At 55.3% G+C, this 26,513-nt stretch overlaps 1 protein-coding gene across 1 annotated transcript in view; it reads left to right on the forward strand.

The window, feature by feature from the left end:
- CPNE2 (copine 2) overlaps positions 1-26,513 on the forward strand; it is a 46,899-nt gene that overhangs the window by 10,684 nt on the left and 9,702 nt on the right. Inside the window, exons 2-13 of the mRNA XM_042918708.1 lie at positions 4,883-5,097; positions 7,886-8,065; positions 9,767-9,841; positions 11,697-11,768; positions 12,648-12,731; positions 13,007-13,096; positions 14,341-14,439; positions 14,989-15,075; positions 16,547-16,606; positions 18,425-18,558; positions 20,682-20,736; positions 25,898-25,949. Coding sequence (XP_042774642.1) covers positions 4,918-5,097; positions 7,886-8,065; positions 9,767-9,841; positions 11,697-11,768; positions 12,648-12,731; positions 13,007-13,096; positions 14,341-14,439; positions 14,989-15,075; positions 16,547-16,606; positions 18,425-18,558; positions 20,682-20,736; positions 25,898-25,949 — 1,168 coding nt within the window. The 5' untranslated portion in view covers positions 4,883-4,917. The remainder of the gene's footprint in view (positions 1-4,882; positions 5,098-7,885; positions 8,066-9,766; positions 9,842-11,696; positions 11,769-12,647; positions 12,732-13,006; positions 13,097-14,340; positions 14,440-14,988; positions 15,076-16,546; positions 16,607-18,424; positions 18,559-20,681; positions 20,737-25,897; positions 25,950-26,513) is intronic.

The following is a 26,513-nucleotide window of genomic DNA, read 5'->3' on the forward strand; positions in this document are numbered from 1 at the left end:
CATTGTTACACTTGCCCCGTCGTCCCCACCACTTGAGACTCTGGGGTGGGGGCTGCTGCCTCCCTGAACACCTCGGTCAGCCCTTCCCTTCCCTTCTATCCCCTCTTTTCCCCAGCTGGCTCTCCAGGTCTCCAGCTCAGCTGTCTGCCTCCCCCACCCCTACTGCCCATCTCCCTGTGCCTGCCTCTCAGTGTCTCCTTGTCCCTGCCCATCTCTGAGTTGGGAACCCTTCTGGCCTCACCATCTCCTCCCTGCAGTGAGTGAGGCGCACAGCCCAGCCCCTGGGTCCTGAACCACTGGAGCCAATAGTGGGTGAAAGGATAGAGTCAGGCAAGGTGGCCTTCGACCTCAGCATCATCCTTCCCTATTTTAGAAAAACCACTGCCCCTTCTTGGGTCTCAGTTTCCACTCTTGCGAAGTGGGATATGAGGCCCTCTCCTGCTGGCCTCTTAGAGTAATCTTGAGGCTCCAGGGTTTGAGTAATGGCTTTGTGATATTCGTGATGTATGTCAGGGAGACGTGGTTGTGATTTCTCTGGGGCTGGAGATTAAAGAGCCTGTATGGTGGGTTCTCTCCCTCCCTTATTCATTGGCAAGCATTTATTCAGCACTCGGTATGTGCAGAGGCCGCCCTAGGTGCTAGAGAAGCGGGAATGATCCCTCCCTCGTGGAGATTATGTTCTAGGGGGCCAGACAGACAATACACAGGCAAATAGACAAGTAAAGTGACTGCACATTACAATGATCTGTGAAGGGAACAGTGTGGTTGTGATTGTGTTGAGACAGAAATTGCATTAGCTCAAGTGACCAGGGAAGGCCTCTGACAACTAAGACCCATCCTGTGAAGAAAAGCACATCTGGCAGAGGGAATAGCAAATGCAAAGGCCCTGAGGTAGAAGAGAGGTTGATCTGTTTGCAGAGCAGGAGGAAGCCCGTGTTGCTGGGACAGACAGGGGGAGGGGGAGGGTGGCATGAGATGGGGTCAGGTCAAGCAGGGCCCTATAAGCCTGGAGAGAATTTGGGTTTGGTGTGGCCTGGAAGGCGAAGCCACTGGAAGATTTTTAGGTAGAACTGTGGTAGCCTCTGATTTGCATGTGTAAAGACTCACTCTGGCTCCTTGTTGCTCTGGGAGATCTGTCATGGACCAGTGCATGGCTGGGCGTGAGATGATGGCGGTCTGGCTGGGCCAAGGCAGCGGAAGGGGGGGAGGGGGTGATAAGGACATCGCTCACTGCATCTTGAGGTGGAATCTACACAGCAGGGGGATATGGGTGGTGGCGGGGGGCGGGGGGAAGGAAAGAGAGAGGTCAAGGATGATGGGTTCCTAGGTTTCTGGCTGAGACCATAATGTTCTAGATCTATGGTTCAGCGCCAGCGTCTCCAAATCCTGTCCTGTCCTCCCCGAAGGGCAAGATGTGTTAGCTGGGGCCACTAGAGCCTGTGGGGACCGAGGCCTCTGTGTCTTGTTCATTCGTTACTCTTCATCGCAGGGCACTCAGGGAACGTTTGTGAAATGACTGCATGGGAATCCCCAAGCCCTGCCTTCTCTTTGCCTCAGCCGACCCATCCATAAAAGCAGCTACTAGTTTTGTATTATCCCTGGCTTCCAGCTCCTTCCCTGGGGATCCGGTCGCCCTAGAAGGCCCGTGCCCATCTGGGCCAAGAATCGGGACCATCTGCGAGCAGGCCCTGCCTGGCTCCCCATGCCCCCTGTGCAGCCCGTAACCTCAAATGACCTGTGGGGCGGGTGCTGCATCAGGGAGGTTTCCATTTCGCCCAGATGCGCATGGCAGGCCCAGCCCTCCCTTAATGACACCTTGCCCGCCTGCCCTCTTGCTGGAGTAGGAGGGGAGGGGGCCTGGCCCAGCATAAGCTGTGATTTCTTTTTCCGTTGCGTCAGGCCTCAGGGTCCGGCCCGCCTGCCCGCTGCCGGGCTGGCACAGAGGGGCCCGCTCTGACCCTCGCCTGCCCCAACTCCGGACATCATGTGCTCCCCATTTCGGGGATCCAGAAGCTTCCAGCCAGAGGGTGAGTTGGGGACGGGGGAACCTAGCCCTGGCTGGGGGAGACGTGCCCCTGCCCTGCCCACCCCTTGCTCGCTCTAGCCAGGGCCTGCCAGCTAGACCAGGTGGAGTCACGGTGGACTCCGGGGAGCTCGGCCCAGCCTGACCCTCCCCTGTGACCTGGCCCTCCCTGTGCCATGCCCTCCACCAGGCCGGAGCCGGTGTGGGGCAGGAGGACAGTGCAGGGACACTGGAGTGACGACAGTGGCTCGGACTGGGGGAGGGCAGGGGAGAAGCGGCCCCACGGTGTTCATAGGCCTGCGTGCCTTTGCCTGTGTTGGTCTGGGGCGTGCGTACATGTGCGTGTGTGTGACCACACACGTGTGTACATGCACAGAAAGTGTGTCAGCCTTGGCGTGCGTCCTGACACCCCTCCGGAGGAAAATAGATGCCTCTGACTTGGCAGCAGGGGACAGGTGGCCCTTGTGGGGCCGTCCAGCGTGTCACGAAGGGGGCCCATGAGGTGCAGAGGAGGCGGGTAAACTGGAACCCACCCCCTCAGTGATGACCCCAGAAGTGCGGACAGTGCGACTCCAGAGGAACTGGGGTTCCCTCTGCCTGGCCGACTCCCCTCTGTCCCCACCCAGGTCCTAGTTCCTTACCACGCTCAGCAGCACCCCTACCCCGGCCAGAAGCACGCAGATTGGCCTGGGGAGGCCAGAGACCCAGCTTATACCCTGCCTCTGCGGTTACCTGGCTGTGAGACCTTGGGCAGGTGACCTCTGTTCTCTGGGCCTCAGCTTCCTCATCTGTAAAATGGGGGTGACTCTTGTGACCCACCCCACCTCAGGGCGGCTGTGAGCACAAACAGGTGTTGTCCCAGCCGCACGGCAAGGTGTCCCTTTTGGACGTCCCTATCCCCTCCGCCCTCCTGACTGGGTCGAGGATTTGCTCACCCCGCCCCCACGTGGAAGGCCACCCAGCTGCACGCGGGGAGAGTGAATGCAGTTCTCCGGCCCCTCCAGTGGAAACTAATTTTTACACGACAAGAATAAATCCTGCAGGCAAATTGCAGTGCTGCCCTGACGCTCCGGGCTCGCGTGATTATGATGAGGTTGTCGGGACAGACAGTGGGAGGGAGAGGGCTGAGGACTGGCTTTGCCACTGTCCGGATCCTCCCAGGCATGCCCGGGGCTCGCTGTGTCTGCAGAGGGAGAGGGGCCTCTGGTGCCAGCCCCACATTGGCCTGGGCCTCCCGCAGACTGGGGCATCTGTCTGCCCAGCCAGAGGCTGGGGCTCAGGGAGCGGGCTATGGCTGGGGTCAGAGGGAGACGGGTGGGCGTGCTTTGGTCCCTCCTCCCTGGATGACAGCAGCCTCCTCGCCAGCCCCCCTGCTGCCTCTCCTAGCCTAACATCCCCTCCTCCCCACAGGGGCTGGAGCCAGCTTTTCCAAACACACATCAGGTCATGTCACCTCTCTGCTTAAAACCCTCTGAGACTTCCATCACTCAGAACAAAGCCCCAGTACCCCCAGGACCTGGCTGCTGTCCCCGAGCCGTCAGCCAGGCTGTGAGGGCTGAGACTGGGCAGCCTTTTTACTGCGGGATCCCAGTCCTGGCTTGGTTCTTGGGACCTAGTAGATGCTCAGTAAACACTCTAGAGTGGATGAACGAGCCTCGGGGTCCTTGTCTGGAAAACAGGGTGATATTAGTCCCTGACCCACAAGACTGAATGAGAATTAGAAACATTGTGCAGATCATGTGCCCAGCTTGTGGTCAACACTGTGAGTAAGTAAGTCGGGTTTGCGTCCCCCCCCGAGGGAACACCCTTCTCTTACCTCTCCCCCCTGGGGGAGTACAGGGCTGGTTACTCACTCAGCAGGGAGGGGCTGAAATATTAGTCAAGGCCTCATCCACATGGGGTCAGGGCTTGTGTTAACTACACACGAGCCAGTGGAAGAGACCTGACCACAGGAGTTCGGCAAGGCTGTATCTTGATGTCTCGTGGGTAGAAGTGGAAACTGAGGCACAGAGAGCCAGATGGCTTGTCCGCAGGGCCTTGTTATGGGCGGAACCCAAAGCTCCCCTCCACCCCCGAGATGGGTTTCTCTTCCCTTGCTCCAAATGAACACTTTGCGCTTGCTGGAAAACAGAACTGCTTAACGTAAGCAAATGCCAGTAATTAGCTGTGACAGTGGAAGGGTACATAAGGCCCTGGGCATGGAATCTGGGGAAGTCACGTACGAGCGGAAGAGTTCTATGTTGGGAATAATGACCAACTCAGGCAGAATCTGAGCCATGTGGAGGGTTTGTCCGTTCACTGATTTAGACCCTCGTTCCTCTTTTTTATTCAACAAGCATACACTAAGTGCCTCCTTGTGCCTCAGTCCCTGTGCATAGGCCCGGGATACAAGATGAACAAGACTGCAATGAACAAAGTCGAGTTTTGGATAAGTAATCAGAAGTGAGCTTCCTAGTGGCCAAAGCAATGAGGGAAACCTGAGCAATGATAAGCCCCACGGTAGCCACACGATTCCAAACTGTTAATTGCTCAGGAGAAGCCTAGGTTTTCCTGGCAAAATGAATATTTTAGGTGCCCACGTCCACCGTGATCTGTCGCTGATTTGGCAGGGGCACCTTGGACTTGTGTGTGTAACAATTGACCAGCACAGATAATACCTTCAAACTAAACATGCCTGCTAAGGACCCGTTTTTCTTCATTCTCCTTCGGTCAAGCTTTTGCTTGTGTTATCCCATGCACACACCTTTCCTTCCGTCTCTACCTGCATCTGGAAGGGTCAGGTTGGTGACACCGCCTCGGGGTAGGGTGGGAGAGCGGATGTCTGTGCCCTCTCTGACCCCCACCTCTCTCCCCGCCCAGACTGCCAGGAACTGCTGCCAGCACCGACAACCCCTATGGCCTACATCCCTGGTGGGGGTGCCCCGGCAGCGGGGGCGGCCCCCATGGGCTCCCAGTATTGTGTGTGCAAGGTGGAACTGTCAGTGAGTGGCCAGAACCTGCTGGACCGGGATGTCACCTCCAAGTCTGACCCCTTCTGTGTCCTCTTTACAGAGAATGATGGCAGGTGGATTGAGGTGAGGCCCCTCCATGTGTGCCCTGGCTGGGGGGAGGGTGGCTAGGTTGCCGGGGAGGGGTTCCCACTGGATCCTGGGACCTCCAGGTTAGATAGACCCTTGGAGGTCATTGGAGGGTGGGCCAGGGGTTACTTAGAAGATTGTTGCTTTTAAAATTGAATTTTAGGGGCACCTGGGTAGCTCAGTCAAGTGTCTGACTCTTGCTTTTGGCTCAGGTCCTGATCTCACAGTTCATGAGATTGAGTCTTGCGTTAGGCTCTGTGCTGACAGTGCAGAGCCTGCTTGGGATTCTCTCTTTCTCCCTCCCTCTCTGTCCCTCTCCTGCTTGCATTCTCTCTTTCTCTCTCTCTCAAAATAAATAAACATTTTTAAAAATTGTACTCATATTATTATTTCAAATAATTGTATTTGTAAGTTATTATAATTCATAGATTTCGATTTATAATTATATTGTTTCATATCATAATATTTTATTAAGTTTACCTATGTATTTTGAGAGAGAGAGAGCATGCACGCAAGCAGAGGAGGGGCAGAGAGAGAGGGAGAGAGAAAATCCCAAGCTGACTCCATACTGTCTGCACAGAGCCCTATGTGGGGCTCAAACTCATGAACCAGGAGATCATGACTTGAACTAAAGTCTGACAATCAACCCACTGAGTCACCCAGGTGTACCCCCCCCCCATATCATAATATTTTAAATTACTGTAATATATAGTTAAAATATATTTTAGGGTTTTACAAAATGCTTCCATTTTTAAAACAACCTTCCACATTTATTTTTTGTTAAGTTTATTTATTTATTTTGAGATAGAGAGTACACTTGTATGAGTGGGGTGGGGGGCAGAGAGAGAGAGAGGGAGAGAGAGATCCCAAGCAGGCTCCACACTGTCAGTGCAGAGCCCGACATGGGGCTCAAACTCAAGAACTATGCGATCATGACCTGAGCTGACATCAAGAGTCAGACACTTAACCAACTGAGCCACCCAGGCGCCCCCCCCCCCCCCGCCCCGCCATGTTTATTCCTAAATGAGCATATATTCAGTAAGAAGCAAACAGAGAAATGGGAAACTCAGTCTTTGGTCCCAGAGCTGGGCCAAGACCTAGGTCTGTCACTCCCTGCTGTGTGGCCTTGGGCAAGTGGCTGTCCCTCTCTGAGCCTGTCTCCTCATCTGTAAAATGAGGATATTTTCCCTCCCGCCTACCTTGCAGAGACCCAGACCTGGGGCTGTGGATGGTGCTCAGGACTTCTGAACTGGAAGACTTTGGCCTGTGGGCTGATGAGAGATGCAGCCTGAGGAAGGATATTGAGAAATGCAAACTGTTAGCACTTTCAAGTTTTAAAAGAGGCTTTGTTTTTATTTCAAAAGGGGTCTCTGTTCATTGTAGTAAATTTAGAAAATACATACAGCCCTAAAGAAAGTAATTAGCAAAGGTGGGAAACCTGTGTGTCAGAGAGAGAGAGAGAGATAGAGAGAGAGAGAGACCCACTGTTGACCGTTTGGTGTCCGGCCTTTGAGATAGTTTTGTGCATGTAAAATTTCCAAAATATGTATCTATTTTTAATAATTATCCAGCTGAGCCACAGCGGGCAGCCCAATGAACGTACTGTGGTTTACAAAGAGTTTCCACAGATGTTGGCTCCTTCTCATGATGCCAAGGAACTGGTGCTGAGATTGTTGACCCATTTCACAGAGGGAAAATGGGCCCAGAGTGGGTTGGGGCCCCTCTGTGTCACCCAGTGCGTTGGTGATACAGCCAGAAGCCGGAGGTGGAACATGAGGTCAGCCGAGGACTAAAGCCAGCATGTCTGGAGCACCCTGGTTCCCTCTGCTGGGTCTCTGGGACCTCCGCCTACCCCTCAGGGAATGGTGTAATCCCCACCGCACCACACCCCCACTCGTGGCATCCACCCCCCACCCCTGACAATCTGTCTCTCACCCAGGCTGGCCACCCTGGCTAAAAATAGCCCAGGGCCAAGACTTCTTCCATCCCTGCTTCTCCAGCCCTCGGAAATGGACTGGGTGGAAGGAAAAATCAACATAGCCCAGGCCCCAAAATAGACTATCGCCCAGACTCCGTGGTTTGGGGCCTCAGTGTAGAGGCCAGGAGGCAGTGTTCTTGTCCCAGCCCCACCGCTGACCCACAGTACAAGGCCCTGTCTTTACCCAGGCCTTGGTTTCCACAGTGGGGTTGGGGGGGGGGGGGTGGATTTGGTCTGTACAGTTCCCAGTTTGGACATTCCAGGAATCTGTGCAACATACCAACATCTGCCCCCACCTGCCCCTACATACCCCTCCCTCTTTCTGTTCCCTCCCTCAGCTTCCATGTGAAATGTGGTTTGAAAAAAGGGTTCTTCCAAGATAAAAAGGCTTAAAAGCACTGATAGTCAAATCCCTTCGTTGCACAGAACTGGAAACAGAGGCTCTGATGGCGAAAGGGACTTACTGTCTGCCACTTACCTAGGCAGAGACACGGCTCAAGCTCTTCCCCTGGCACCTGGTGTGGAGCCAGAGTCGAAGAGTTAAGACTGTCCGTGCTAGAGCCAGACCTGGGTTCAAATGTTGACACTGCCCGTCTGGCTGTTCAATCTTGGGTAAGTCCCTTAACCTCTCTGTGCATCAGTGTCCTCATCTGTGAGCCGGGAGTAATAACTACCTCAGCCACCCAGGTAACTGGCCACGAGGGCCTGCCAGAGTAGGTGTTTGCAAGTTTGAATGACTTCGGGCAGCCCGAGAAGGGTTGAACCAGCTGCCTGACTCAGGCTCCTGCTTCCCCGCCCCTTTGCTAGTACGACAGGACAGAAACTGCCGTCAACAACCTCAATCCCGCGTTCTCCAAGAAGTTCGTCCTCGACTACCACTTTGAGGAGGTGCAGAAGCTCAAGTTCGCCCTGTTTGACCAGGACAAGTCCAGCACACAACTCGATGAGCATGATTTCCTGGGCCAGTTCTCCTGCAGCCTGGGCACGGTGAGCCGGGCCCCTCCCGGTGGACGAGGGCAAGGGAGTCCTCACCTTGGGCATCACCCTGCTCCCAAGGACAGGGCAGTCCCTTGGAAAGAGCCTCTGCTGCCACCTGCTTTCCGTGGCCCCATTTTCCTGGCTGGCTTTCGAGGTAGCATCACAAATGCGGATAGGCGTGGGGGGCAGCAGGCACGAAAGGGGGTAAGCAGCCTGGTGGTTTGGGGCCAGGCTGAAGAGTTCCCGGTGGAAAACACTGAGCACGGTGCCTGCGAGCTGTTGCCACACAGGAATGGGGACCCCATGTGGCCAGAACTGCTATTTGTCAGAAGTGATCAGATGCGGCCTTGACTTCCTGGCTTAGGAGCACCTGACCAGCAACCACGGCACCCATGGGCATCCTTCTCCGTGGCTGGCTTACCGTGTAACCTCGGGCAACTTCCTTTCTCTCTCTGAGCCACACTTTCCCATCCAATTCAGTCCTTGGTGAAGTTATCGAGGCTGGAGATCGCAGGGTTAGGAGTTCCAGCCCTTTTTGCTGTGTGCCCTTGGGCAAGCCCCCACCCCCTTCTGGGCCTCAGTCTCCCCCCATTTCACTTGGGGCCTGCTGACGATTGCTCAGTCTATGGTGAACAGTGCACATTAAAAATGGCCTGGGCCTTCCAGGAGATGGGATGGAAAAAACGCACGGGCCCACAGTTGTGTGAGAAGCAGGGTGTGTCCCTGGGATTCTGCCTGGAGTCCTCGCCCTCAAAGGGTAACTGAGGAGAGAGTTGGAGGGTGAGCTGGCAGCACCTGCCACAGGCAGGACCGCCCGTAGCCTGGAGAGGGGGGCAGGGCAGGCAGCAGGTTGCCAGGGCCCCGTGAGAGATGTGGCCACAGCATGGAGGCCTCTGGACTAGAGCTGAAGCTGTGGGAGCGTCAGATCTGCCAAACCACCGCTCGGCCTTGCTCTCCTCCTGGTCGTCTGGTGCCTTTTGGCGCCCCCCGTGGCTGTACCCACAGCCTAGGGTTGCGCGTGGGGTGATGAAGGCCACCGTGCTCTGAGCAGGTAGGAAGGGCCAGGGCAAGAGTGGACTGGGGAGGAAAACCAGCACGTGCGCACGGCAGCACAAAGAAACACTGACATCCCCCCCCCCAAGAAACCGAGAACCAGGGTGGCCCAGGAAGAGTGTGGGGATGGGGTACAGAGATGGCGGAGGGGCGACTTTACAACGTGTTCTGCTTTTCCTCTATTGTGTTGATCGCCGACCGAGCGCTGTGTGCATGTCCTCTCTCTTCGGAGCGTGAAAATACATAGGATTTGCTCTTCTCCATCAGGATCACACCCTGAGGAGGGTGGGGTCTGTAGGTGGCTCTGGGGGAGGCAGTGAGGGGGCTTGACTCCCTGCAGGGGCCTCCAGAATGTGAGCCTGGTAAGAACCTTTGCCTGGGGGCAACCGGGTCAGTGGGAGTGGACTGCAGGGATTGCGCCCCAGCTGTGGGACATCCAGCGAGTGTCTTAACCCCTCTGGGCGTCTGTCTCCTCCGCTGTGCCCTGGAGTCAGCGATGGTTGCTGGTTGCATGGGGAGGTGTAGCCAGCAACCCGCCGGTGCCAGTGCCGAGCCGAAGCCGTGTGCACGCGCGTGCTGTGAGTGGTGACTGCTGAGCATTTTTCCTCCCCACCAACCCTCAGGAGCGCCACTCTCCTCTCTCCTTCCCCACCCCAGATCGTCTCCAGCAAGAAGATCACTCGGCCTCTGCTGCTGATGAATGACAAGCCTGCAGGGAAGGGCCTGATTACGGTACCAGCCCCCTCCCTGCTCTCCGCACCCCTCCGCCTTTGCTCGCTGCCCTCCCCCATCAATGGGCTGCTTCCCTGCCAGATAATCACCAGCTTTGTTTGGAGTAAAAAGGCCCAACTTACAACTTAGCAACAGGTCTCTTAGCAACGGGCTCCTGTCTCCACATATGATGCGTTGGGGGCCGCCAAGCTGGGAGTAGGGGGCTTGCTAGAGGCCCCTGTGGCCTCCTACTCCCAGGGCAGGGGCGCTCCTACCCATTCCTGGAGTCCACCCTAGCCCTCCCAGCTGGCCCTCCCCTCCTGGCCTGCCCTAGGGGGTCTTTGAGGAGCGCCTGACCCGTGGAGCTCTGTTTGCGGCTGCAATGCGCAACGGTTCCAGCCTCGGGATGCGCAATAGTTCCAGCCATGGGATGTGCAATGATTCTAGTGATGCGCAACGAGTCCAGCCTTACGCAGGCTCTCTGCTCGGAACAGTCCTGGGTCCTCAAGGTCTCCTAGAAGGCTGGGAAACCTGTTTTACAGATGAGGGACCTGGAGCCCAGAGAGGAAGTGCCCTGGGGAGGTGAGACTCAGTGAGATTCTCTCCCTTCAGAGACTGCGTGAGGCCAGAGGAACTGGCCAGCTAGAGGGAGGAGGGCCAAACCTGTATGTGCTCATATATAGTCACCCCTCCTGCTCTGGAGCCTCCCTGGCTCCCCACTGCCCGTGGCGCTTTGCATTCAAGGCTGTGAGGGACCCCACCTTGCTTTCCTGCCTCAGCCGTGTTTTACGCCTTCGTGTGCATACTCTGGCTTCAAGGCAAACTGAATTCTTAGTATACCACACATATCACAGACCATTAGCCACTGTTCCTGCCGCCTTGAATGTCTCCTCCCAACCTCTTGGGGTTCAGAACCTCCTTATCTAAATACCTTCACCAGCCAGCTCCCCTCTACCTGGAAACCAGCCCGGCTGGTGTAACTGTTACCCCTAGCACTTCCACCGTGCCACTCCAAACCTCAGTTCCTAACTCTGTGAAATGGGGGCAGTAATAGGACCTATCTTGCAAGGTGGTTGAGCAAGTCTCTGCTGGAGGAGAGGAAAGGGAGCCTGGCATCCAGCCTGGCTTCTGTGTAGTTTTAGAAGGTCAAGTATCTTGTAGGTAAGGCTGTCCTACAGGTGTGGGGGGAGAGGAAGCCCTAGCCAAGAGAGGACCCAGCTCACCTGTGTTGCTGTCGGCCCAAGGGCGTTCCCTGCTACCCTGTGAGGAAGGGGAGACAGAGAGAGGCCTAGAGAGGGCAAAGGTAGCCCCAAGGTCACTCAGCTGGTCCATCACTGGCTGGGTTGGGGCCATAGGGTCATGGCCAATGGCGAAGGCATGGAAGACAGATGACAGCATGAGCTGACAAGACAGCAGAGGGAGCTCAGGTGACTCCTGGACCTCAGTTTCCCTAGCTGCACGGTTAGGTTGCTGGAATCCCCCAATGCCGTGGCATTTTGAGGTCTGCGGTGGGGCATGAGGGGGCCTGTCAAGCTGCTCCCTGGCCCAGAACCTCTCCCCAAGGCTCAAGATCTCCCCTCATGTCTGGTAACAGCTTCACATGGCCTCCTCTCTTTAGCCACACAGAGTCACTTCTGGTTCCTCATATTCAGATGGGTTACCCCATTTTCCAGAAGATGGCAATGGAGGTTTTGGAAAACCTCCATTGAAAAGACAAGGGGCATGACCAGGGTGGCCCGGTACTCCCCCTCCTCTTTTTTCCCCTTCCCAGCCCTGGAGAACTGACTCCTGAGCACCCGTGCTCACTCTGCCTGGCAGGGCGCCAGGGGGAGCCAGAGGGGCAGGTCCCACCCCTCACATTCCTGTGGCTTTACAGATTGCTGCCCAGGAGCTGTCAGACAACCAGGTCATCACGCTGAGTCTGGCGGGCAGGAAGCTGGACAAAAAGGTAAGGCAGGCAAGGAGGGGTTTCTCCATCAGGGAGCAGTATCCCTCCCCCAGCCCAGGGGTGTGCGGCCTAATCCTGGTGCTTCTGGCTATCACCTTTATCACCCGCATCCAGGAACAAGTCCGTAGCTTAGGACCAAGTTAGAACCTCTTTACCACTGAGGTAGTGAGTTTCCCGTTATTTAGAGGTATTCAAGACATAGATGGAAACCCACTGCTTAGAACTCCCTGTCTCACTTAGTATAAATTGCTAGGATCCTTATAGTAACATACAGGGCCCCGCCCCTGTCCACAGCCCCCTACCCCCACCCCCGACCTCACCCTTTCTACTCTCCCCACCTTCATTCTGCCTCAGCCAAATCAGCCTCATCACTGTTCCAGGATTACATCAGGCACTCTCCTCAGGCCTCAAAGGCCTCAGGACCTTTGCCCTTGGTATTCCCTCTGCCTGGGAAGTTCTTTTCCCTGAATGTTCCCTGACACATTTTTTTTTTTTTTTTTAACTTAAATAAATGGATTTCCAGAGGACATCATCTCCCTTCTGTGATGGGCTGGGATAGTTTCAGTTTTTCAGATGCCCACTAAAATAAATTAAAATCACATCCTCCCATTGGCATCGCCCTGCACTGGAAACAATTGCCCTTTGGAAGTCCCGGCCGGTCTACGTTGTAGCTCCTGCGGACTCCAGGTCTCAGGGTCTCTGAACACAGGCTTTGGTAACACCAGGATGGTGGGGGAGCTGGTTGGCCCCAGGCGACTGGCTCTGCCCACCGCTCCCGCACCTGAGCCTGGGTTGGGGGCAGCGGCTGGGCCACCCCACCTCTCATCTGAATCCGCCAGAGTCGTGCCTCCCTCACCCACATCCTCCTGCCTCCTCCAGGACCTCTTTGGGAAGTCAGACCCATTTCTCGAGTTTTATAAACCGGGAGATGATGGCAAGTGGATGCTGGTCCACAGGACTGAGGTGGGTGCGTGGGATTCTGGGGGTCTCTAAGCCAGTGGGTCTCTAGTCTGGCCACCCCCAGTGTCTCAGGATGGGGCTGTGTGGTGGCAGCCATGCAGGGAGCAGGAAAGGCTACAACGGTGCCCAAAGGATTTGTTCCCTCCCCGCCACAGAGATCCTCACTTCCATCCCCAGAAGCGTGGTCGTGGGTCTCCCCACCCCCATCCCCATCGGGTCCCACCCCAGAGCACTGCTGCCCTGGGCCTGAGTTCACCCTTGGCCCTCACGTACTGCAGGTGATCAAGTACACGCTGGACCCTGTGTGGAAACCATTCACTGTGCCATTGGTGTCCCTGTGTGATGGGGACATGGAGAAGCCCATCCAGGTGAGGGGACGCTGGGAGCCCTGCACCCCACCCTGCCAGCTCCAGCCTCCCAGTCTATCTGAGGCTTTCTGGGGATGCCTTGGCAAAGCTCTTTTCTTTCTTTTTCTTTCTTTCCTTCCTTTCTTTCTTTCTTTCTTTCGTTCTTTCTTAACTTAGGATTTTTTTTAAAGTTTATTTATTTATTTTTGAGAGAGAGTGAGCACAAGCAGGGGAAGGTCAGAGAGAGAGGGAGAGAGAGAGAATCTCAAGCAGGCTGTGCACTGTCAGTGTGGGCTCAATCCCACAAGATCATGACCTGAGCTGAAATCAAGAGATGGATGTTTAACTGACTGAGCCCCCCAGGGGCCCCCAAAGCTCTTTCTTATCAAGGTAGAAAGGAGAACCTATATAGGGGGAGAGACAGGGGACCTGGGCTCTTGTCTCGGGTCTGCCTGACCCTCTGAGCCATCTGGGCAAGGCTCCCGTCTCTGTGAGCCCTCCTCTAAAACAGGAACAGAATGACTGTCTGGTTCTTCCCAGAGGGCTGCGTTACTGCCAGCTGGGATAACAACTGTGGAAACACCTTGGAGGTGACCAAGTGTTGTCCCTGTGGTGTTTTGAGGTGGACAACTGATGAGGACAATGAATACTGGTCTCTAAAAACCCTCAGGGACCATGTCTGAGATGGGGGAGAGGAAGCCAGCAAGGCGAGGGCGGGGATTCTGAAACACAGTACTAGGAAACCTAGTTCTGGGTCTACTACTGCCACTGCGAGACTTTGGGCAAGTGCTTCTCTCTTGAAGCCTCAGTTTACCCGTCGGTGGCATGGGTATGATAATTCCTGCCTTCCTCCTAGGAGTGGTGGCTAGATTAGAGAGCATAGAAAACTGGGATTTTTTTGTACCTGTGTCAGGGAAAGTAAGAGTCTAGGGAGGGCCTCAGGCCATGGCCTGTGAAGACAGGTAGATCACAGCCCCAGACAGATGAGGAGTGGAGAGAGACAGGTGTATAAGGAGTTAAGCTTCCTGCTCCAGAGTGTACAGCCTCCATTGCTGGGGTGCTCCTTTTGCCGGCAATCATGGAAAGCTTCCTGCAGGAGACAGTCCAGAAGCTAACAGTGTCATCCCAGGCCAGCGAGGCAGATGCTGGAGGGTTTGGGGAAGTATAAGCAAAAGGAAGACATGGGGTTTGCTAAGGCAGCTGAGAGGGCTGGAGAGCACATCCTTGGGGGCTGCTCTGGGGTGACCTCGCTGGACCCATCCCAGGTCATGTGCTACGACTATGACAACAACGGAGGCCATGACTTCATCGGCGAGTTCCAGACCTCAGTGTCGCAGATGTGTGAGGCTCGTGATGGTGTCCCGGTGAGATGGGCCCGTGTGTGTGTGTGACCCTGAAACCTCAGCGGGGGCCGGGCGAGGGGCACAGGCTTGGGCAGACTAGGGCTCAGATCCCACCTCTCTGGCTGTAGGACCTTAAATCAAGAAGGACTTCTTAAGCAAAATATCCAGTTCCTCTGAGCCTCAGTTTCCCCATCTGTCTAATGGGGCAGAGGAAGAGAGTGGGAATTCAATGAGATGATACAGGTAAAGTGCCCAGCATGTGGGGAGCACTCAAGATTATCCATTTAACTCCCCCCAAGAAGCTGGGCCCTGGGGGGTGGTTCTGGGCATACACATAGTTCTGGACATGACATAGATGAGTCATCTGGGGTAGGGAGCAATGCAGATCCTCCTACCTTGGGCAGGCACAGCTTGGTGTGAGCCTGAAGCGTCAGGAACCTTTTCTGGGAGTGGGCATCCAGGAAGGCTTCCTGGAAGAGGCACTGTGGAGGGGATCCTGCGGCCCAGGGGAGGGTCAGTCGCCACGGAAGCGCTGAGCTGAGCTTTTCTTTCTCTTCCCATGTTGCCCAGCTGGAGTTCGAGTGCATCAACCCCAAGAAGCAAAGGAAGAAAAAGAACTATAAGAACTCGGGCATCATTATCTTGCGTTCCTGCAAGGTGAGCCAACAGGGGTGGGCACGGGGCAGGGGCCTGGTTTGGGGTCACACAGGGAGGTATCACCGCAGAAGGTATAGACAGAGCTTTGGGGATGGAGCCAGAAAGGCCTGGATTCAAATCCTGGTTCTGCCACATCCTGGCTCTGCGATCTTCTGAGCTTAATCTCTCTGGGCCTCAGTCTCCTCATCTGTAGAATGGGGATGTTAACTAGGTAAAGCATGTGAAGGGGGGTCTCAGCTCACATTCCTGTGATATAAGGAGGTCCGAGAGGGCATGAGATGACCTTCCAGGGCCTCTGCTAGTTGGAAGGTCACTGGGAAGTTGCTTCCCATGCTGGTGGCTTTCCCACCGCGTGTTCGGCATCCCCGGGGCAGAGGGACATCGGGTGGGGGTCTGCTAACATCATCGAGGGCTCTGGTAACTGTGACTCCCGTGGTAGAGCTGGATCCTCTGAGGCCCAGAAGGGGAGTGAGGTTCACACCAGCAGTGGTCAGGGCTGTCCCTGGATGTCTGGTAGCCAAGCGTCTGCTGGAATGAGGCCGGATGTTAAGGAAGACAGCCTGGGCTGGGGCAGCGAGAGCCCTGGTCGGTGGGCCTGAAGGTCCCGGGTGAGTCCTGGCGCCCTCTCCATGCCAGCTGGCTGACCCCAGACCCCAGGCTTCTATGTCCCGGTCTGGAGTCCACGCTGTCACAGGCTGGGGTTTCCACGACTGTTCAGTGAGGTCACAACGCGGAAGTGCTTTGTGAAAGCTGATCCGTCGGGTTACAGCATCGTGATTTTGGGTCCTTGTGCCTGACGCTTCTGTCCCTCAGATTCCCCTTCATGATTTTTGGCACCTGCCTTACTTACTCCTTTTTGTAATCAGCCCTTCTTCTCCCATTCTTCGATTTTTTGTTTCTTTGGCTGGTTTTTGTTTTTTTACTTAAATACATTTATTTTGAAAGGAACCCCCCTCTGACTCCACCAAAATTAGAAGGCCAGCCTCCTTTGCCAAAAGGAGCAAAGACCATCAAAACCAACACAGTGTTTTAGCAGCTTTATTAATTTATAGCAGAAGGCCTTGAGCTGGAGGCCTGGTCTCTCTCCGTTCGGAGCAGAGCTTGGTCAGGGCTAAAGAGGGCTTAAGGACTGAACAGCAACAAATTGAGACTTTCTGTGCCGTGTAATTGGTAGGTATAACTGACACTGGGCCCTTGGGCCCTGCCTGGAATCATCGTGCGTGTGTGTGTGTGTGTGTGTGTGTGTGTGTCTCAGTCTCACCCACTGGAACTGTTGCTCTGAGTGTTGTTATAGAGACTGGAGTTTGGTTATAATGAGACTGGGTCTTCTCTTGGCCTCCTTGACTCTACTAAGGTTTCAGGGCACAGAGCAATCAGCTCTCCAAAGGTCATCCTTGGGTATTGTGACTAGGTAGAGGGCCAGGCCTCAGGTGCAGAGCAGGGGCCCAGTGACTCCCCTGATCCCTTCCAGATAAACCGGGACTACTCCTTCCTGGACTACATCCTGGGAGGCTGCCAGCTCATGTTCACGGTAAGTCTCTCCCCCCAACCCCACCCCACCCAACCCCAGTGAGGATCCTCCCTAAGGGCTTGGGTCACCACTGTAGCAGGAGGGACATGGGTAAACTTGGGGAATGACTTCTCCAGGGCAAAGGGTGTGTCTGGCCCAGAGGAGAGGGCATAGGTGATTGGGCCTGAGTCAGAGTGTAGCTAGAGATCAGGGCATGGTTGCCCAGCCCTCCGAGGATTGCTGGTTACACCTCTTCAGCAGGAGAAGCTCTTCAATGGTCAGAAGGCCTTCCTGTCTCCTCTGCTGCCCCTCCTGTTTGCTCATTCGGTTCCATGCCCACAGGACCCCACTGTTCCTCCAAGATGCCACGCTCCTTTCTGTTCTAGGGCTTTGCATATGCTGTTTCCTTTTTCTGAAACGCTCCTCCGGAACCTTCTCATGGCTGCTGCCCTACCACCCTTCAGGCCATGGCATAGAGGTCACCTCCTCAGGGAAGCCTCCCCTGATGCTTCCTGCTTCCTTCTTGTCTCTTCTCCTATTTTGATTTTCAGGACACTTGCCACTCTGAAATTATATAAGTATTTTTTCTCTTGTCCCTGTTTGTCCCACTCTGCAGACTGTGAGTACCTTTAGTGCAGGGATTTTGTTTTGTTTCTGTACCAACCGCAGCAAATCACTCAGTGCCTGGCACACAGTAGGTATTTAGTAAATGAACTGTGCCTCTGCCTGTGGCCTGGAGTGTAGGCCCCACAGACTTGTCCTGTCCATCTGGTCTTATGCTCCTCACCCAAAGGGGACCTTGGGGCCCAGGGGTCCTGCTGGGGTCCCATGCTCTTGCCCACCTCCCTGCCTTGCCTCACTGTTCTCCACCACCACCTCTAGATTCCATGGGGCGGGAGGTCATCTGCATGAGTATATGGGGTCATGGGATTGGCCTTGTTGATCTCTGACCCCACTGGTCACCACTACCCTCTCATTCCAATAGGCTGGGCCCTCCTGTTCGTGTGTGTGTGTGTGTGTTCATTCAACAAATGGATACTGAGCACCTCCTCTATGCCAAACCCATCCCACGATGACCAAGTTCTAAGGTGGCCATCTTTCTCCCTGGATCCCTCTCCTAATCCCCCCTTGCCAGGCAGGCTTGCCCACTCATCTGCTAGCCCTCCGGGGGCTGGGCTGGAGTTCTCTGCAGGCTGAGAGAGCAGATATCAGCCCCAGCTCCTGTGGAGCATCTTCCCTGGTGCTCTGTGCCTAGTCCCGGACCTGGCTTCAGGGGCACGTATCTTGCCTACAGTGAGCACCGACTCTGGGCAGATGGGCACTGCCGTACGAGGCAGCCCTAGGTCCCGGGGCCTCTTGGTGGAGGCGGCTTGGGGAGGGGAGAGGGTGTCTGGGAAGGCTTCCACGGGGCAGCAGATCCAAACTGGGCCTGAATGATGGAGGAGAATTAGGGAGAAAAGATGGCCTGGCTCTTTAGGTAGAGGGAACCTCATGAATAAAGGCCTGGAAATGGAAACAGATGAGTGTGTGGGTAGTGACAGTGAGGGGGAGAAAGGAATTTGGGACTATGAGTTGGCTTTGTGTCACATCTGGGCAATAGACTTTATGCTTGAGTAATAGGGAGCCAAATGGCACTAGAACCAAATGGCACTGGAACCAAAGGAATGACAGACAGTTTCCAGATGTCAGACCATCTTACGGAAGGGTGGGTTGGCACAGGGAGATGAGTGGGCTCCCCATGTCCCATCAGGCTCATTGTTCCCTGGGGATGCGATAGGGAGCTAGGGTCTGTGACCACCCTGAGTGGCCTTTTTTTTTTTTTTTACCCCCATGCTACAGGTTGGGATAGACTTCACAGCCTCCAATGGGAATCCTCTGGACCCTTCCTCTTTGCACTATATCAACCCCATGGGCACCAACGAATATCTGTCAGCCATCTGGGCTGTCGGGCAGATCATTCAGGACTATGACAGGTAAACTTGGGGAGGGACCATGAAGGTCAGCTCCAGCTTCATCCAACCAGGAAGCTCAGCTTATCAAAGCTGGAAGGGACCCAAAGATCATCAAACCTAGGAATGGCCAACACATGACGTGCCTTATTGCCCCTTCCCACACCTGCGGCAGACTTCGCTAGTCAATTGCTGACCTCTTACCTTCGGAGCCCAGATCCACACTGGAATCCTTCTCCATATGGTACCCCAAGTAGCCAGTAAGAAAAGGAATCAAGATGGAAAATGAAACGTGTTTGCTATTGCTGCAACTTTCCCTTTTAGAGCTGGGGAAATGTAGGCTTGAGAAGGGGGTAGAGAATGTATCCGAAGTCACACAGAGCAGGGGGACTGGCACCCAGACATTCTGATTCCTGGGCCTGGCACCTACTGGCCTAATAGTCTCACTCCTGCTGGGAACTTGGAAGGAGCAGCCAGCACGTGTGGGCCCTCTTCCCATGGCCATGCTTCCTGGAGATCTTTGGGCTAAGGAGGGGGGGCAGTGGAAAGTCAGTGAAGGAAAGCTGTGTAGGGGGTGTGGCCTTGGAGGATCAGAAGTCACTTGAAGGTTATGGCATCATTGCCACAGGTGGTGCTTGTTAGGACCTCCAGGCCAGAGGGCAGAATGACTAGGAAGCCAAAACTTGGGGAACAGGGAAGGAAGGTGCAGGTGCCAGAGATTTGGCAGGAACAACAGCAGGCTCAGGAATCCTGTGTGCACTTGGCCTCCTTGAGAGAGACAGCCTTACTACCAGTGTCTGATTCCCAGGTCCGGGGTGGGGGGTGGGGGGCTGTGATCCCTGGCCACATTAAGAGAGGTATAGCCCACAGGGCAAGGGAGGTGAAAGTCCCCATCTGCATGGTTGGGCGGAGGAGCCTGCTGTTGCTGCTCTGGAGTCCCTTGTATCCAGCTGCCCACTCAGTCCCTTCACTGAGCCTCCTCATGGGCATTCGGACTTAGCAAAGAAGGACCCAGTAAGCTCTGGGCACCTGCCCCAGCCCCTACCCCTCTCACCCTCTTCCCCATCTCCGTGAGAGGCACTACCACTCACCCAAAACCCTTCACTTTTTCCTTCCCTTATCTCCCCCAGTGTTCTTTCAGCAAATCCTTTCCAAACCTAGTTGAATCTAGCCCCTTCTCCCACCCCTACTGCTACCAGCCTGTTCAAGCCAGCATCCCTTCCCGCTCAGACCCCTTCAGTAGGCTCCTCACTGGTCTCCCTGCTTCTGTCCTAGTACCTGGCAGTTTGTCCTTCACACAACAGCCAGGGGATTCCTCAATATGTAAGTTCAGTGAATGAACAGGTGAGACATGATCCCTGCCCTCAGGGAGTTCCCACGCAGGGAGGAAGACCGGGAACGAATCCCTGGAGTTCCGAGAGAGCGGTTTACATGTGAGGCAGGACCTATGGGAGCACCAAAGAGAGGCATTCTCAGGCCTCAGGGAAACCCACAGAGAGAAGGGGCCATTTGAATTGGGCCTTAGTGGATGAGTAGGAGTTTGCCACAGGGAACAGGCTGGGGGCAAAAGGAGATATAACATGATTGAAATTGGAGCGTGAGGTGCCCCGTGTGTTTGGGACACAGCTAGTGGCCAGTGGCCAGGGCTGGGCCAGTGGGGTATGAGGGAGGGCAGCTGGAAGGAGATGAGAGTAGGTCCTAGGGCTGGATGATGAAGGGCCTTGACACTAAGCCAGGGTTCTCATTTAGGAGAATTTTTCTCAGACAGAAATGGGAGGTTGAGAGACAGGCAGTATATTTCTGTAACGACTGTGGTTTAGCGGATGCCTGAGGTCCCAGTTTGAGAAGGACCTAAAAGCTGCATCCAGGCCCACCGGTTAGAAGTTCTGTGATTGATTAGCCATGTCTGCCACAGGTGTGGATAGGGTCAAGCCTCACGTTCACCAGGTACTTAGAGGTGGGTGTGAGCTCAGTAGATCATTCACACAGAGCTCGTTCTAGAGGTGGTGAGCTTTTTCCTTCTGTCCTTGGAGGTGTGCAAGGCAGAGTGGGCCCAGCCCTGGGTGAGAGCTGGGAGGGGTGGGTGGGGGCAGTGAGCCCTCTGACCTGATGTCTTACAGTAGTTTTCTTCTCCTGTCTCTGATTAGTGATAAGATGTTTCCGGCTCTGGGCTTCGGGGCCCAGTTACCCCCAGACTGGAAGGTGAGTGGAGCTGGACTGTTTCCTTTTGGTCGAGATGGGATTTGTGTGTCTGGCCTTTCTGGAATCTGGAAGTTGCTGGAGGCCCACCCAGCTGCCCTGTGTTCTCTGCATTTACCCCAAACTCACACTCTTTCCTCAGCCTGAACCTCACGGAGGCGCTGGAGGCTATAATGAGCGGGACAGTTATGGTCTCTGACCCCTGGTATTCAGGTCAGGTTAAGAAGACAAGTAGGAGGCCAGATCTGGCAAACAAAAATCCAGGATACCCAGTAAGTTTGAATTTTAGATAAACACATTTTTAAAGTATAACTATGTCCTAAATATTGCCTGAGCCATACTTATCCTGAAACGTTATCCATTGTTTATCTGGAATTCAAATTGAACGGGGTATCCTATATACTTCTGGAAGCCCCCAGGACTGGAAGGTCATCAGTGCTGAGATGAGGCAGTTTGGGCCTGGGAGGAGCCTAGAGGAGGGCCCCAGCCTGGCCTGGGGGTAGCAGGGAAGGCTTCCTGGAGAGGCATGGTCTAAGTCAAGAAGGAGTTTGCAGAGTGATTGGGGTTGGTGATGGGGCAGAGAGAGTGTTCAGAGCAGAGAGAACCAGCTTTGCAAAGTCTGGGAGGCAGGGGGGACAGGGCAAGTTGGAGGAACTGAAAGAAGGTGGCCGCGATGGCCTCTTTGTGGAGGGTGGAGGGAGATATGGCTAGCAGGGTGGGGGGCCGGCCATTCAGGGCCTCAAATGCTAATTAAACAGCAATGGGCAGCCACTGGAGGGTCCATGTAGAGCGTTACAATCCAGGTGGCATTTTGAAGACTTTTTAAAATGTCTTTATTTTGAGAGAGAGAAAGCGTGCATGCAGGCTCGAGCGAGTGGGGGAGGGGCAGAGAGAGAGAGAGAGAGAGAGAGAGAGAGAGAGAGGATCCCAAACAGGCCGTGTGCTGTCAGCACAGCACCCAGTGTGGGGCTCCATCCCACGAACGGTGAGATCACGACCTGAGCCAGCATCAAGAGTTAGACACCCAGGTACCCCTTTTTAAAGATTTTTTTAAAACATTTTTTATTTATTTTGAGAGAGAGAGAGCAGTTGGCATTTTGAAGGCCCACTCTGGCTGCTGAGTGGGGACTGGCTAGGGTGAGAGTGGGCCAGATGGAGGGATGAAGAGAAGGAGTGCTGTCCATTCTCCAGGTGAAAGAACGGAGGCTCAGGTGATTTGCCCAAGGCCGTGTTCCCAACAGGGAGCCTGGATTCCAGCTGGGCAAATGGACGCTTCCATTTGTTCTCAGGGTCTGCTGCCTCTCCATAAGTGAGAAGCCTGGGCTGTTGCGGGCACAGAGGGCTCCTAACCTGCACGTGTGTCTCAGCTAGTGCCCCCTCTTGTTGCCCTGCTGTGACCCACTCTGCTTCCAGTGAGCATTGCCCTCTCACCCTCTCTAGGGAAGACCATCTTCACCTAGGATTTTAGGGAGCGGCTCTGTGGCCTCCTGGCCACTGTTCGGTGTGGGGGTGCAGGGGGCAGGATCCTGCAGAACCAAAGCCGGGCCTCTGGGCAGACAGTGATGCCACTGGGGGCAGGGCGGGCTGGTGCGGCCAGGCCCAGCAAGAGCCCGTTGCTAGGACACCAGCCAGCTTTGAAAGAACTCTGGCTGAATGAGATGTTTTCTCGCTCAAAAGCCTCCTTGGAAATGTCACAGGGCAGCTCTGGAGAGGCTCGGGCTTGGCCAGGCTGGAGGGCCCGGCGGCGCCAGGAGGGATGTGGGAGCCAGGATGGGCAAGGGCACATGCCAGGCCTGGCCCTCCCAGCCCCTTCCCTCCCTCTCATTCTAGCTGGCCTTGCCCCAGCCTCTTGAACCTTCTTTCATTGCTCCCCACCTCAGGGCCGTTGCGCCTGGCCTTCCCCTGGCCTGTTGCTCCTGTTCACCTCTTTCCCACTCTTAGAGGCCAAGAGATCTTTCCCTCTGGGAGGTCTTCCCCGAGGAAGCTCATGCGGGGCCCTCCTCTCGTCCAGTGAGAGGCACTGTCCTCACAGAACTTTATGGTCGCCTCTGTATGTGTGGGTTGGCCTGTTTGTTGCCTCCCTCCAGGGTTTCACGGTCCGGGAGGGCCCCCGCTTTCCTCCTTTCTGTGTCCCAGCTCCCGGCACACATGAGGAGTGCAGAACTTGTTGACAGTGAATCGGCGGCCTAGCAGCCTGAGCAGACAGAAGTGTTGGTTCTCTGAGGGTGAGAAGCTCGAAGGAACGTGCACTTGGGACCTTCGATCCTCCCTGGGGCTGGGCCAGCTGCGCCCCAAGCAGACCCCTACCCTGGATGGTGGCGGAGGGACTCAGGAAGCATTTTCCTGAGGAGATGACATGAAGGCTTGGACGTTCAAAATGAGCCAGAGTCGGTCAGATGAAGAGAGGGATGAGGCGGATAGGAGGGCACGCGAAGATCTGCGGTGGGGAAGTGCACAGTCCATGACTCTCCCCACTGTAAGGATGGGGTAACTGAGGCTCAGAGAGGACAGTCCCTCTGGGGTCCCTTCAGCTCCCTCCCCCATGCCCTGCCCCCGCCAGGGCCACAGGGAGCAGCCTCTTAAGTAACTCACTGACTTCGGGCCAGGCTTGGTGAACAGAACCACTGATTGTCACAAGGCAGCAGGGAGTCCCAGGACAAAGACCTGTGGCCAACAGGCCCCCAGGGGCCCCTAATCTGGCTTATGGCCTCCAGGAAACTTGTCCTGTTTACAGGCATTTCTTAGGCAAACCAGGGCAGCAAGCATAGGAGGGGGCTGGGCTGCTGAGGGCTTGTCTCCCAGATCTGGTCCCAGCTCTGCTGTGGCTCATTCATGTCACCTGGGCATGCCCTGACCCATTCTGAACCTCAGTCTTTTGACCTGTAAAATGGAGCTGCTGGTCTAGGTGACCTGAGGGACCTCTGGGCTAGATGAGTGACCTCCACAGCCCCATCCACTTGGACCACCAAGCCCTCATGCAAAGAAAGGGGGGAAGCAGTGAAGAATCGGGAGTCTGGGTGGCCGAGAAAGCAGAATATTACTCCATTCCTATCAGGAGGGGGCTTTCCCCCTTGGTCTCTAAAATCTCCTAAAATCTGATTTTGTAGGAAGTCATTGGCCCACAGAGGCCTGTTTCCTTGGCAACGATTTTCCTCTCTCAACCCCTCGGTACAAGCCCCCCTCTTAATCTCTGTAGAGGCTCATGAAGTTGCCATGGCAATGAGGACCTCCAGCCCCCACAGCTGGAGCCCAGATTGGGGTCAGGATGAAGAGGGTCCCAGGGTAGGGAGAGGACCCAAGACGGTCATTAGGGGACTGGCTCCGTGCCAGCCTTTAGGGTTGAGGGAGCAAAGAACAGAAAAGCTGTTGCCCAGAACAGGGAAGTGTCTTCTCAGGCCACCCAGTCACCCATAGGGCCCACCTGGGGTGAACTCCTCGTGCTGAGTCTCACCCCTCTTGGCCCAGGAGGGCTCACAAGGCCAGGACTCCAACTCCCACTGGACGCATGAGAGGCTCAGGTCTTAGGCCTGTTCTGCTGTGTGGCCTTGGCACCTGGCTTCCCCTTTTTGGGCCTCTGTTTACTTGTGAAATGGGTACATTGGACTTGGTGGGGGCCTTCTAACATGCACGTTGTATAGAGCTAATTGTCTTGGAGCTAATGAGTCGTCTGGGAGTGTTTGTGCCCAGACTAAAGCTCTCACCTGGCAGATATTCCCCTAGACCTCTTCATCTTCCTAATTTAAAACTGGTGGAAGAGTGTTAGAAGGCGGAGGAGGGTCGGTAAAGTATCCTCCGGACTGAGAAGTCACTTTAAGAGGGAAAAACGAAGCAAGCCACTCCCTACCGTTTCCACAGCTTAATTCAGGATAACTTACTGATGGGCCAGCAGAACCTTCAGCCGCAGCTTTTACAGAGCAAGGGGCGTGGTGGTGAGGTCACAGGGTAGTTATCTAAAGTGGGGCCCTCTGTGTGCGCGCCTTCTCTACCGGTTAGCTAACGTAGGGCCTTCGTGCACCACTTTATAAAGATCAGAAGAAGCCCTCCTGCATTCCCATGTGGGCGTACGTTAACCTCCTTGGGGCCTAGAACACGTAGCCCCGAGGGAGGTCATTGTGCAGACACAAGATGGAGTCCTTGTCCGCACGCCTACCGAGAGGAACGCCTTCTGAGGTTAGTGGGTTCAGGAGGCAGCCTAACCTTGGTTCTAGTCCCAGCCTTGTCCTTCGGTAAATGTGAGAGCCTGGGAACTTTCTAGAACACTCTGTGTCTGTTTCATCTTCTGAAAATGGGGTAATTACAGGCCTTTCCCCATTGGGTCATTGCCAGGAGTGAGGGGATGCCTGCAAAACTCTGAACGTGGGTTGTGGCATGCGGTAGGGAAGGGGGCCGCGTGGGGATTTTGTGAGAGGGCAGCAGGACAGAGAGTGGGGAGGGCCCCATCAGAGGCCCGGGTTCTGCAGCCCCCGCAGCCCCGAATGGGGTCTAGTTATTGTTCCTCTGTGTTCCTGGATCAGGAGTGTGCAGAATAACCCACAGGGCTGGGGGCTGGGTCTGGAGGCAGAGAAATGGGACCGGGCCCCAGGGGAACTGTGATAGCTGTCCCTGCCCCCCGTTCCTCTGGTCCCATTATGCTTCCTCATCCCCAGTCCAGCTCTGAGCAGGCTGTCCGCTAATCGCTAATCCCGTTTGGCTCCCTGGCATAACACAGGCTCCTTTGTTAGCACTCCTGCTGTTAAGTCAGGGGAAAGCCCTCAGGGCCCTACAAAGTGGACCGTCAGTGATGGCCTGTGACCGAGGCTCAGTTCAAATGCTCCTGGAGTCCACCTAGATGCCTTCAGAAGCCTCTCTGTCCCACTCAGGAACTATCTTGGTGGGGCAAGGAGACACAGGCAGCAGCCTGACACCCCCCCCCCCCCCCCCCCCACGGCCAACAGAGATGGGGGTGATGTGGTGCCCATTACAAAGTGAAGGTAGTCAGACCTCTCTGTGTGGCTCAGCCCCAGCACCGGAAGGTGGAAGCAGATGTAGGGGGGTGTCAATAGCCTTGACCTGGGGTGGGGATGGGGCTTGAAGAGCCAGGTACCCACAGAGGGAGACTTGGCCCAGCAGTGGGTGGGGCTTGGAGCCAGGAGGCTGCCGGCTCAACATTTTCTCTGCACTTCAGGTCTCCCATGAGTTTGCCATCAACTTCAACCCTACCAACCCCTTCTGCTCGGGTGAGTGCTAAGCCCACCTGCATCTGTGCTGGGCAGAGGGAGGGGCAGAGTATAGGTTTTGTCTTTTTCTCCCTTCCCCTCCCCCTCATGCTTGCTCATAATGACAGATGGGGAAGAGCTGGAGGTTGGAGTCAGGTGGTCCTGGATTCAAGGCCAGCTGCTGCCCTTTCCTGGCTGTGTGACCTTGGAGAGATCACTGCACCTCTCTGGGCCTCTGCCTCCTCACCTGCCCCAGGGAGTATGATACCTGCTTAGCTCACCTCACTGGGTGGTCAGGTGAGAATTAAGGGAAGCGTTGACAGGAAGCCCTGTGTAGAACAGGACGAGGTGAGGGTGGCAAATTATATACCTGCCTCTCGCCTCCCACCCGCCCTTGCTGGGAGGACCCAGCCCTAACCCCACCCTGCTCCCCCTGCCTTCCACTAAGAGCCTTGGCACCCAAGGACTGAGGGTTGCCAGAGGGGAGGGGGAGAGAAAGGGGCAGGCAGTGAGTGTGGTGCCTGTGCTCACCCCTGCTCCCTTGACCTAAGGAATTTCTAAGCCTCCAGAATCATTTGAGAAACT

The sequence above is a fragment of the Panthera leo genome, chromosome E2, assembly GCF_018350215.1.
Source record: "Panthera leo isolate Ple1 chromosome E2, P.leo_Ple1_pat1.1, whole genome shotgun sequence".
Classification (NCBI taxonomy): domain Eukaryota; kingdom Metazoa; phylum Chordata; class Mammalia; order Carnivora; family Felidae; genus Panthera; species Panthera leo.